The following is a 12332-nucleotide window of genomic DNA, read 5'->3' as shown; positions in this document are numbered from 1 at the left end:
GGCTGAGAGTGCTGGAGCAGGAGGGTTTAGGGATGCAGTGCTGAGGGGGAAGATGGCACAGACATGGAATGATGGGGCAGACTGCTCTGCTGGCCTGGACAAGCAGGAGACAGGCCTCCGGATGAAAGCATCCACAGCGCAAGTGCTCCATCCCCAGTAAGATGCACTGGTTCCACACCACATTCCCCTTTCTTCCTCATCCCGGTAAATTCTGCTAAGCTGCATTCACACAGGCACAATTCCAACGGGAATTGAAACACCAGAGTTGGGCCTTGAGGTCATTGCCATCAAAAGGAAATGACAGGGGTCTGCCATAAGCAAGTGCCACCTTTGGCTCTGCGCGCCACTAAAGCTGCGGGGTTAAGCTCTAAGTAACAATTAAGTCCAAATAAATAGCTCCAGGAAAAGCATAGGGAGAAGAGCAATAGGAATGGCTGAAAAGAGAATGAGGCAGGGCCATGGGACCTTCAAACTGTTTGCTCTGCTGTCAGGAAGCTGAATGAGACAGCAGACTCCCAACAGCTGGGAAAACATGTTGCAAAACAAGGAGAATTAAGTAATTCTCCACACGCTCATCCGACTCTCAGGCATTTTGGACAAGCTCAGTTTCTCCAACCAGAGCTATTTATTTGGTTCTATCATGTTGCACACTCACCCTGCCACTGACAAATCTTGGTGTCATTTAAGCCTAAAACCATGGCACATCTGGAGCTGGGCAGGGGAGCCACAGGCCAGCCTCTAGCACAGAACTAACGGCCCCTATGGCATGTGTTGGATGACATCCTCGGAAGGCTGTGTCATCCTGAACACATCCCCTGCTGCTGGGTACTTGGTTACACAAACATCTCCCCTTGCACCCTATAAACCACTTGTAATGGGACTATGGGGCTGCCTCTGAAGCACAAGCAGCTGCGTGCTCCGTTATCACACCAGGTACAAGGAGATCCCAGGCACTGCAGCTCACCCCATAGCTCCTGTTCCAACTTCAAGCCTTGTAATCGTGCAGTTTACTTGAGCAAGGCCACTCGCATCAAAGTTGCTGCAAACTGTACAACACGACTTATGCTTCTTACCATAGGTTGTGGATGCAGTGTTAGCACCCTGCTAAGAGAAGCCGTGTTCAGACACAGCCTGCTAGGCAGAGCCTCTGTACAAGCTTAAACCTGTCTGGTTTCCAACAGCAAATGAAGGTTAAAAGCAGCTGGCTGCATGTGGTCTTCGCCAGCACCTTGAAATCAATCCTGAGATATTCTAGAAGCTTTACAAGCAGTCCCCTCAAACACTAAGTCTCAGTTCTGTAAATTAAAAGCACACTCAAGGATGGCTGTGGACAGAAACCTGACCTGAAAAGTAATAAATACATAGAACTGGAGATTTCATCCATCTGCCACAAGCACATCAATGCTCATCCTAACAGTGGGACAGTTCAGATGCCCAGCAGGCAAACCCAGTCCCTACACACAACCTCAGGGATGCTCTCAGCTGCCCAGTGTGAGGGCAACGTGATTTAGCACCATACCCCCACACACCATCACCTCATTGCATCCAGCCAGGCCAGAGGCTGGTACAATGAAAATCCCATGCTAATCAAAGGAGTTTTAAGGAAAAGTCTTGGAAAAGCAAGTCCCTGCAATGTGGCACCGGAGGGACAGCTCTGCTCCTTGCATGCATCATTTCCATGGCAACGACAGCTTTCACCTCCCCATCTCTTCCCTGGCTGGAAGCCCTGCAGTGCTTTGTGCTGAGACTGCAAAGAGGGGAAACCATCTCCCTTCACCAGCAATGCTGGGGATAGCAGCAAACAGCCCAGGAACAAAAGCCCTGTTTTCATCAACACTATGGGGTCCTGGGAGGAGGGATATTGAGCTGAAAGGATGGACTTCCTTTTCTGATGGGAAACAGTACTTCCTCCAATGTGTAAAAGTGCAGGCTCACTTCCCAGAGCTGCACAACGTGTGCCTTTCCTAGTTTAACACAAGTGCCAGCTTTGGTTTGCTCTCTCAGAGCACCAGAAGGAGGAACACGCATCATGAGAGGTGAGAAATTCAAGTGCTGCTTCCACACAGGGATCCTCATGCATAGGAAGATGGAGGTTGACCAACAGGCTGACAAATGCTCCCTGTCACCAGGAAGCCTGGCTCCATGCATGGTCAGGAACCTGTTTTGAGAGCAAAACCTCAAAACTCAGGTCTGAGCCAACACTGCCTCTGCCCCAGCACCAGCTCAGCCTGCAAACCCAGAGAACACATCCATAGGGTGGCTTGGGCAGTGTTTCTCCTTGGCTAATTTAAGCTTTTTCCTCCACCCTGCTGTTTGTGATATTATGATTCAAGCCCTGGCCACCTAACTGGGAGCCAAACTTCACAGCACACAGCTGGAGCCCTGGCAGATGGTGCAGCCTCATCTGCATGCTCTCTGTGCAGCCCTTCACTCACAGAAGGCAAAGAGCAGCTCTGCCCAGTGCTCTGGCTATAGTTGATGCATTTTGGTCCCTTCAAGGTGCAAACGACTGGAGCCACAGGTGAGATCATAAGCAGGGACATGGGTATACCCAGAACTCCTCTTATTGAGCCCAGCATACATATATACAGCCAAAATGAAGGCTTCCAGCTGGTTCCCATCACTTATTTCACAATACATCCATAGCTGGCCCAAACACGAGTCAACTTCTCTGCAAGATTTAAAGGAAAGCCTGAGAGTATCAACATGAAGTCTCAAAGCAAGACAAAAGATGCAGGTGATGGAGCACAGGTCCACCATCTGGTCCTCCTCTCGCCACCCTTGAAGGGCCTTGAGGCTTCAGGAGAGGCACATTTTGACCTTTCCCTTTCCACACCCCCCCTTGCTTTAGGTTCAGCTGTGCAAGTGCAGTCCTTCCAAGCAGAGAGGGACTCCTTCCAGGTTCAGTCATCACCACCACTGAATCCATCAGAGGCACTGCTAGCAAAGCTGATGCATCCTCTCCAACCTCTGTAGAGTTCCCTGGATTAGCCCTTTCCTCCCTAAGGGCCAGAGTTTCCTGCAAGCAAGAGCATTAACTGAAATTCCTCATTCTGGGCAGAGGAAAGATAGCTGGAACACAAAGAACCGCTGCAGTTGATGCTGTGAGACACCACATCCTGCAATCGGAATTCCTCACCCTCCACTTCAAATCCTAAAGTCATTCAAGATTTCTAAGAAGAGCACTAAGCTACTCAGCAGATTTTCAGCTAATGAATCAACACAAGCTGTCCAGGAAACCAGAACTCCAGCCCGCTGGAATGCTGAGCCTCCAGAGATGGGGGACACAGCAGTACGCTAGGAAGGAAATGAAACAGCAAACCAGAAGGAAAGGAACATTTCAGTGCTGACCCTTCTCACCACAGTTACTGTGCTGCGTTACACATTTTAGGGGGAAAAAAGCAACTTTTGCACATGGAAGTGCTCATGTTCTTCAAGCCTGGGGTTTGTTCTGTGGCGCTGACCTGTGTACATCTGGAAACAGCTCCTTGTTTGCAAGAACAGCGAGGAAAGAGAACGATTTAAACACGAATCAACATTGCCACCTAGTGACTGGCAAACCTCCTCGCTCCTGACACTTGGAATCCATCAGAATCACGTTTCTTTCCCAAATGCTAGAGGGAGGTATCAGCAAAACGGATTTGGAGATCAGGGATCTCAAATGGAATTGTGCATCTGTTATAAGCAGCTTTCTCCCCCCAGTAAGTTTGATTTTTCCACTACAAAACCCAACTTCACCTTCTCCAGACAACAGAATTTGACTTCCAAGTAATTCCTCCCTCCAGGCAAGCAGTCAATACCAGAACACAAAGCTAGGGCAGCACAAGCACAAGGTTAATGTCCTCGAGAGGAACTGCAGTGATTCGCAGCAATCGCTGCTGGGGGACAGGCAGTTCCCTCAGTATCACATGAGAACTCATTGCTGTGGCTAAGGTTGTGCAAGACCTTGTAGCATCAGTGCTAAGCACTGATAGGGTGCAGCCTTGGCTCACTGGCACCAGATGTAAGCAGGGCTCTATGTACATTCAGGAGCCTGGGCAACATATTTCCTTGCTTCTTTTCCCCCCCAGGGCAGGTGGTGCAGAAGCAGCAAGTTTCCCCTGCTCCATCCCCCATTGGGCCTGACAATTCTCTTGTTATGGCCATTAGCAGACTTGGAGAGAAGCACAAGGATCTCCTGCCCTTTGACTGGCTCCTGTTTCAGTGAGCTCTTCCAACAAGTTCTTTGTCACTTCCAACCGAATCTGTATTCAGGTGACAGTGTAACAGGATAATGCAGATGCTCATTCTCTTCAGGGCAGCACTAAGGTTGTTTCAGCTCACTTTCCAGAAGTTTCGTTACATAAAAGGCTACAATTTGGTTTTATGCCTTTTAAGCACCCATCTCCCTGTTCACCTAACACACTTCTGTACATGCAAGACAGCAACTTATGGCATCCATAAGCTTTTTTAGCCAATATCTTCCTAACAAAGGAATATTGGTGCCGTTATCAACAGTGCCCTGAAATCCATCTGTCCAGCCACACACTTGTATAGCACAGCAGTAGGATGCAGCATTTTGACTGCTGCCCCATTCAGCCACATCCTGCTCCTAGGAAGCATAGGTTGTCCTCCCAACACTCCAAAAGAGACCAAACAGCAAGTATCCCCCAGTTACCTTTCTGCAGCAGGGATTGGGGCAGCTGAACCTCTTCACATCATGGTCCAGTAGAGCTGGGAAGTTACAGAACGGACACCTAGAGCCCAAAAGAAGATGCCATCAGTGCAGAGTGCCAAAGGTATCTTTGCTGCAAGGGGATTCAAACAGTTCTGTGGTAGTTAATAAGGCTGCCAACCAAATGCCTGTCACCAGGATGTGCTGACTACTGCCTTTTTTGCTCATATTTCTTCAGTCATTCATAGTAAAAACATTTTATGCTCAGCACTGCTTTTGACCATGTAATTTAGAGGATCAGCACAGAGCTGGCAAGCAAGTCTTAAGGGAGATGAGTCTATTGAATTTTAATCTGCTCCTAGCCAAAGGCAGACCAACCTGAATACAGAGAGCTTTGGACAGCCAGAAGCCTGAATGTATAATACAGCTCTGAAAGCTCCTCATCTCACAGTGAGCATACATTTAGGGTTTCAGGGGACAGTTCTGAACATCAGTAAGTGCAGTCTGCATCCTCTGCTGGACACTTACCTGACAAGCTCATCTGCACAGGCAGCAGCCACCTCCTCCTTAGCTTTCCGCTCATAGTACTTGTTGAGGATGTTCTCTGGAAGCACCTTCTCCAGCTCGCTGGTGGGGAACGAACACGTGCAACTGCCTTCCATGCAGCTGAGCTCTGACTAGGGTTGGAAGGAGAGAGCTCAGGTTCAGGGTGATGCTAGCAAAAAGCAAGACTTGGTACCCGGAACATTTTCAAACACACCAGCGCAGAGCCTTGCTTAGAGAGAATAGAGCTTAAGTTAGCACATGGCTGCCAGAGAATGGGTTTGCTTATGGAAAGAGCAAGGCTAGTTAACAAATCAGGCCTCAAACAGACACTGGGCATGAAGATGGTGTTGATGCCTGGGATCACAGCTCACTTAAAGCCCACTGTGATCACATAGCAGTCCATTATTACTGTATGGTCTCTGCTGACCACTAGCACTCTGCTCACAAACAGCATGTGGCATTCTTTAGGGTCATATCAAACACAGCTGCTAGTTTATGTTTATATAGGTCTCAGACTACAGTTGCATCCCACAGTTTCATCCTCATATCTCAAGGCAAAGGCACATGCACATCTCAGAGCATGTTAAGGACTTGTTTACAGCTCAGCTGAGTACTAGGGTAAATGCTTTCTAAACAGGAGCTTAAGCAAGTTCATAGCATCATAGAGGAACCAACTCCCAGTTTAAAGTTGGGAACACAGTGACGTTATGTATGACAAACACTCTTAGGTAGGAGGAGACTGGTCAAGTCAGACAAGAGTGCTCTCTGTGCAAAGAGAGTGTCTTATTAGGAACAAAACTCAGACAAATGCAAGTTATTGTTGTCACTATAAATAGTGTGGAAAGTTCTCCTAATAATCCCAAGTTGCTCAGCATTGAGCACAGAAAAGGGAGGTTGGCAAAAGTGAAATCCTGTTCAAAGATCCCACTTTGATGGAGAGACTGACTTAATGGATTTGGATTTCAGGACACAATTCCATTTGAGTATTTCCTTGGAACTGTTGGAACAGGTCCAGAGGAGGCCACGAGGATGATCAGGGACTGGAGCACCTCCCATATGAAGACAGGATAAGAAAGTTGGGGCTTTTCAGCCTGGAGAAGAGAAGGCTGCGTGGAGACCTCAGAGCAGCCTTCCGGTATCTGAAGGGGACCTATAGGGATGCTGGGGAGGGACTATTCAAGGACAAGGGGTAATGGGTTCAAACTGAAACAGGGGAAGTTTAGATGGGATATAAGGAAGAAATTCTTTACTGTGAGGGTGCTGAGGCACTGGAATGGGTTGCCCAAGAAAGCTGTGAATGCTCCATCCCTGGCGGTGTTCAAGGCCAGGTTGGACAGAGCCTTGGGTGCCATGGTTTAGTGTGAGGTGTCCCTGCCCATGGCAGGGGGTTGGAACTGGATGATTTTAAGGCCCTTTCCAACCCAAACCATTCTATGATTCTACATCCAATTTAAGCAACAACATTACACAAACAGCACTGTGATCTCCCAGCAGCAATTCACCCATCTTCCCCTCATCCAGGTGGGAAATTCTTACCTTCCCAGAGCCAAAGACTGCCTCCTGAGCATATTTAATTAGGCACTCCTTGCAGAACAAGTGACCGTCTGCACACTGAGTCAGCTTCTCAAATGCAAAGTCCTCATAACAACAGCGGCACTCTATCATCTGCCCATCCTGCAGCCATAAAGAGGTATTGGCATCATCATCAGAGCATCAATAGCTATAGCAATACACAGACACATGCAACTGCAAGCTAGAAGCACTGCCAGCATTCATTCTAAAAAGAGCCACAGATGTGTACCATTCCATTAGTTACCCTGTTTGGTTGTCAAAACTCACTAAGCACAACCAGAAACTCAGTTTTAAGTAACTTAATAGCTACACGTCCTGCTTGAGAGGTTCTCAAAAGCCACAGAAAACATAGCATTTAATAGCTCTTAGCTTACAGGCAGAGAAGCACTCTGGGTTCAGGAAGGTGAAATTGCAGGGAAGCAGCATTCCGACCACTCTTATGGGCAAAAGGAAGCTTTGGATCTAATGCCCTCTCAAAGACCATTTACCCATCTGCTTGGAGAGACCTCATCTTGGTCTCTTCACTACAGGGGTGAAGAAGCTTGCCTCTTAAGTGTGCCCACACCTTTAAAGGTCCAGTATCTCCAACGTCTGAAGAGAAATGGGCACTGAGAATGCCACTTTTCTCTCTTTACTTCAAGGGAAAGACCCAATTTTCAGGCTTTTAGAGTCCTTCCTGCAAATGATGAGAGCCTGCTGGAGTCAGAGCTCCAACAGCAGCATCTCTGTTTTAAACAGCCATAATGGTGGGAGCAAGGCACTATTCTATTGCAATGTTTGCTCTGGCCAGTCAAGATACAAGCAGCAGCTAAGTGAATTACTAGAGATCATTACATGCATCAATACTGTCTTGCTGGACTCAGCTCTTGTCTACCTTTGTGAAACGCCAGCCAACACACACACTGCAGGTTCTGCCAGCTCAGCAAACACAGCACAGTACAAATGCAGCTTCAGGAAAACTCCTTTCCAGAAGCCAAAAGAGTCTGTGAAGAATTTAGTGTAAAACAGCATCTATGCTGAACTTGGATCACATTATAGATACTGACCTTCTGATACTGCTCCTCATTCATCTGCAGAGCAAGGAGGAAGTCTGCATGCTGTAAGAGAGACATGAGCACCTGTATTTATAGCATAGGTAAAGCAATTTTACAGCCTCTACAGTCTTTTACATTATCTCAGGATTTAGAAACCACCATAAAAAGCTGTCTGCTTACACCACCACTCAGCCCATCCTTCCAACCCATTAAGCTATTTATGATTCAGCTAAAACAGATGGGAGAAGCGAAGGATCAGGAATAAAGACCTGAATTCTGTATTAGAGAGCTGCTGGTTCAGGTTTCCACAGGCAGAGATGATCTCACCCAACGGGCCCCTCCAGAGAAAGCCCCAAGGAACACTAGCTTTGTGATTAAAAGGAGACACTATCCATCTGCCTAAAAGACAAGGATCTTTAACAAAGGACTGTAAGTGCAGAGCTGTGAATTCAGTCTTTCCTCAGACTAGAGGAGAAGACAACACCACAGTGGGTGTTGCAGTGTTCTGCCTTGAAACACATGGCCCTCAGCACAGAACAAGATGATCTGGAGATGCAGGACTGCCAACCTGTGGAAGGCAGAGTGAGTGGACAGACTGCTCTGGGCCTGGTCATTATTCACTACCAACACTGAGCTGCAATTACAAGGCCTGAAGCAGCAGAGAAGCCTGCTACCAATTAGAGGAGGAGTTAGTTAGCAGAGCTTTTCCTGCCTCATAGCAATAAAAGTCCAGAACAGTGTTTGCAAAAGCAGCAGATGTAGTTGAGAAAATAAGAAAGCCTGTGCTTGGCTTTTTGCCTTCAAAAATCAGTAATTTGGGAAGAGTCATCCACGTAACAAGTAGCAAAAGGGCAAATGTAGTCAGTTATTCAGTGTCTGAACTGTAGCAAGAGGCAGATTTCCATGTTTAGGGCCAAGGCTTTTCTAACAGTTGAAGTTGCCTGCAGCATGAGACCAAAGCAGCTCCTACCACTCACCTCTGCCATCTCTTTCACCTTCTGCTCATAGAATTCCTGCTCCCGTAGCACCAGTGGGAGGAGGGAACACTTGTCATAGGACCTCCAGTGCCGCCTCTTGTTCTCCAGGAAGAACATGCGCTTCTTAATTTTCACATCCCCTAAAGCAGAGTTAAAGGCACAATGAAATGGGATGGAGCAGCCAGAACTATCCTTAAATCCTTTTTCTCCACACATCACACTCAGCATCTCAAGCAGCACTGTACCAAGCAGAGGTACTAAGGAATATCTCCAAAACTGATGCTAGACACTGACAGGAGCATCTCTGTTTTGGGACCACATCCCTTTTGAAGAACAGCACTTTCTGCTGCAAGCTGGTTCTGCTTACAACAATGATATGGAGAGCACAGCACATACAACTTGCTATTTACCTTGCTCAAATTTGAAGTCTATATATGAATACTGATTCATCACTTTCTTCCTTTTCCGTTTCCCACTGGTTTCGGAGGACAGCTCCTGCCATTTTTTGATAGCATCTGAAAAGGCCTAGAAAACAAGAGAAAGACTTCAATGCTGTGCTCCTGGAAGAAAGCAAAACCACAGACTTCAAATCAAATCAAAGCACAGTACAAACACGCACATGATGCTGATCCAAAACTGGAAAGTCAAACACCCCATACAGAGGCAAATATAGCTCCTCACTTTGCTCACCTTATTGCATTATGTACTCATAAAGCAATCATTCCATAAATCCAAATAGGCTGAATGATACTTCACACCACCTATTGTGTAAAGCTATTTCAACTCCATCTGGTGTCCCCTTTGATGCAATGGAGCTGGTTTGGCTCTTTTTTTGTTGTTGGTGTTTGCTTTTTAGTTAAAAAAAATGAAGCTCAAATACTCAATTGAGCAAGTGAAGGGATGAGGGATTTTTGTTTGAGACCTGGAATAGCAGAGAAAGAAGCTCCAGCATGAGGAGGATATCAGAGCAGGTCCAAGTCAAATGCTTGAAGCCACATTTACATTCAGTTTGCTGATATATAAACCAAGTGTCTATGCAGCTTCATTACAGTGACACTCTTTTACAGGGAACAGACCTCAGAGCAGCCTTCCAGTATCTGAAGAGGGGCTTATAGGGATGCTGGGGATGACTATTCATTAGGGACTGTAGCGATAGGACAAGGGGTAGTGGGTTGAAACTGAAACAGGGGAAGTTTAGATTGGATATAAGGAAGAAATTCTTTACTGTTAGGGTAGTGAGGCACTGGAATGGGTTGCCCAGGGAGGTTGTGAATGCTCCATCCCTGGCAGTGTTCAAGGCCAGGCTGGACAGAGCCTTGGGTGCCATGGTTTAGTGTGAGGTGTCCCTGCCCATGGCAGGGGGGTTGGAACTGGATGATCTTAAGGTCATTTCCAACCCTAACTATTCTATGAGTCTAATACAGGATTTATTCCACAAGTCATCATAAAAAGAACCAGGACAGGGAAACTGGGGCTTCATTTCAATTCCATGCAGTCAGTTAACTAATAGCAGCAGTTAAATGTTAAATGTTTTAAGACTTAGCTAAAAGTCTAGGTTTTACTGACAATTATATGACACTTCAGCAGCAATGTATGGGAACACTTCTCAGTTTAATGCATCACCTACCATCAACCAGCCAGTTCTATCAGAGAGAAGTAAAACCTTCCTGCAGCATTCTGTCTGACCAATATATTTTGCAAGTCTCTACTAAATGGATTAATACTTCTTAAAAGGAAAGGAAGAGCATTAAAAAGCCCATAACCACACGCTAACAGAGGGCACAGTGAGGCAAAAGACACAGCACTGCTGTGCAGAGATGAGGGATAACCCTAGGAAAGGAAAGAGACTTGAAGCAGAGAACCTTTCGTGTGATTGCATAGTGTCCCTTCAGTTCACGTAGTGCCCACTTGATGTCTTGGCTGCTGAGCATTTTGAAGTCTGCCATGAGGAGGTCAGCTGCCTGAACAAAGCACCGCTGATCGAGTGGGGCAAGCTTGAAGAAATCAAAGTAGTCCACTTTAGGCACCTAGGGAGAGAAGATAAAACATGTAAGAAGACTGCTATAAATATATACACAAGAACACCACAAACCACTCTTCCAGTTATCAGGACCTTCTGCAAGACCACCCCAAGTTCAGGTTACACAGCACCCAGTTCTGAGCATCTATCTAAGCATCAGCTCAGAGCACAGCATGGCTGGGAAAGCCTACTGGCCTATGCACTTGTGTGGGTAACCTGCCCCGACCTGCAGTTCTGCTCCTAGTAGGACCCACAGCACATAGTTTAAAGCCATTGTGCATGGCTGCATGAGATAGCTCAGAGAGGATACATTTAGGTTACTATAAAGCCATTGTTATTGGCTTGAGGTTGGGAGATGCTTCCAAGAGTAGAAAGAGTTGAATACCCATTCGATGTTTCTCTCTTAGGCCACACACAGCTATTTTGATACACTCAAAGCAGCTCAGAAGGAATGCTTTGTCAAATGGACTGTATAACAGATGAATAAATAGAAAAGCCAAGAAGCAGGCTGAAGGAGAGACACAAGGTCCAAGTCTCCTTCATGTGATAGAATGACCATGGAATTCTTGTATCAGTTATCACAATGAACACTTCAGATGGGGTGGCTAACAGGCAGGCAGGGCAGAGGGTCTCGCTGGTGGCCAAAGAGCAGCCATGCTGCAGCTACACAACAGCCAACCAGGAGAGACTTAGAAGGCGTCTTGCAAGCAACTCTCACTACTTAACACTGTTTTAAATGTACCCCCAAAGGCTTCCTGTGAAAGTAAAGCTCAACCAGGCACTCATAAAACCAGACATCCCAAGCTCAGCTCAGGTTGAACAGACTGGACGAGAGACATGCTGCAGATGAGGATACTCTCACTTGCCTTTGTCTCATCTTGGCTGGGAAGCAGGCTGCTGCTGGGATTTAAAACCACGCTGCCTTCCTTCTTTGGGTAATCTGGATTCTCCAGAAGAAAGTTACAAAGCCTGAAAAGAGAAATACGGTTACTTGAGGGCCTGGGAGCTCAGGGGCATCCCTCACCTGTCTGATTCTCAGTATCTTCTTATGAGGCTGGGCAGGCAAGTCCCAGCCTGCCCTGTAAGAACCAAGGAAGGTCCTAGACTGGAGCAAACTGCAAGCAAATGCCTTAGAATTAGGTAAAGAATGTCTGGCTGTATGACTGCAGAGGGAAAGCAGAGATTTGCCTTTCTGCAATTAAATTCATACACGTGAAGTCTATATGGGTGAGGTACTAACCAACCTACATCTTTTTCCATGGCAGAGGTGAACAATCAGGCTTCCTTCCTCACTCCCATCCATGTGAAGTGGTCCCTGGACTAAGAGTTAAGGTGAACTAACTTTCTGCTACTCTGGAATTCACATTATGAAGACCATACAAGAAAGAAGAGTCCCAGCATCAGCAGCACTCATTGAAATCTGTGGCTAACACAAACACATCTATGGCAAAAGCAGCATGCAAACCCTTACAAAACCCAGGAAAGGCTGAAGTCTTCCTCAAGGAAAGGTTACAGACTCAAACTGGAAT

General features: G+C 46.7%; 1 protein-coding gene across 3 annotated transcripts in view; it reads right to left on the bottom strand.

Moving 5' to 3' along the window:
• RNF216 (ring finger protein 216) overlaps positions 1-12332 on the bottom strand; it is a 78128-nt gene that overhangs the window by 42832 nt on the left and 22964 nt on the right. For all 3 annotated transcript variants that reach the window (XM_005141653.3, XM_031042425.2, XM_031042424.2), the window contains 8 exons: positions 11670-11772; positions 10646-10810; positions 9194-9308; positions 8784-8923; positions 7819-7869; positions 6737-6874; positions 5183-5331; positions 4658-4736 (listed from right to left, as the gene is read on the bottom strand). In XM_005141653.3, the coding sequence (XP_005141710.2) occupies positions 4658-4736; positions 5183-5331; positions 6737-6874; positions 7819-7869; positions 8784-8923; positions 9194-9308; positions 10646-10810; positions 11670-11772 (940 nt within the window). The remainder of the gene's footprint in view (positions 1-4657; positions 4737-5182; positions 5332-6736; positions 6875-7818; positions 7870-8783; positions 8924-9193; positions 9309-10645; positions 10811-11669; positions 11773-12332) is intronic.

Source organism: Melopsittacus undulatus, chromosome 8, assembly GCF_012275295.1.
Source record: "Melopsittacus undulatus isolate bMelUnd1 chromosome 8, bMelUnd1.mat.Z, whole genome shotgun sequence".
NCBI classification, from domain to species: Eukaryota; Metazoa; Chordata; class Aves; order Psittaciformes; family Psittaculidae; genus Melopsittacus; species Melopsittacus undulatus.
The sequence above is the reverse complement of the archived record's forward strand: the minus strand, read 5'-3'. Positions and strand labels throughout refer to the sequence as shown.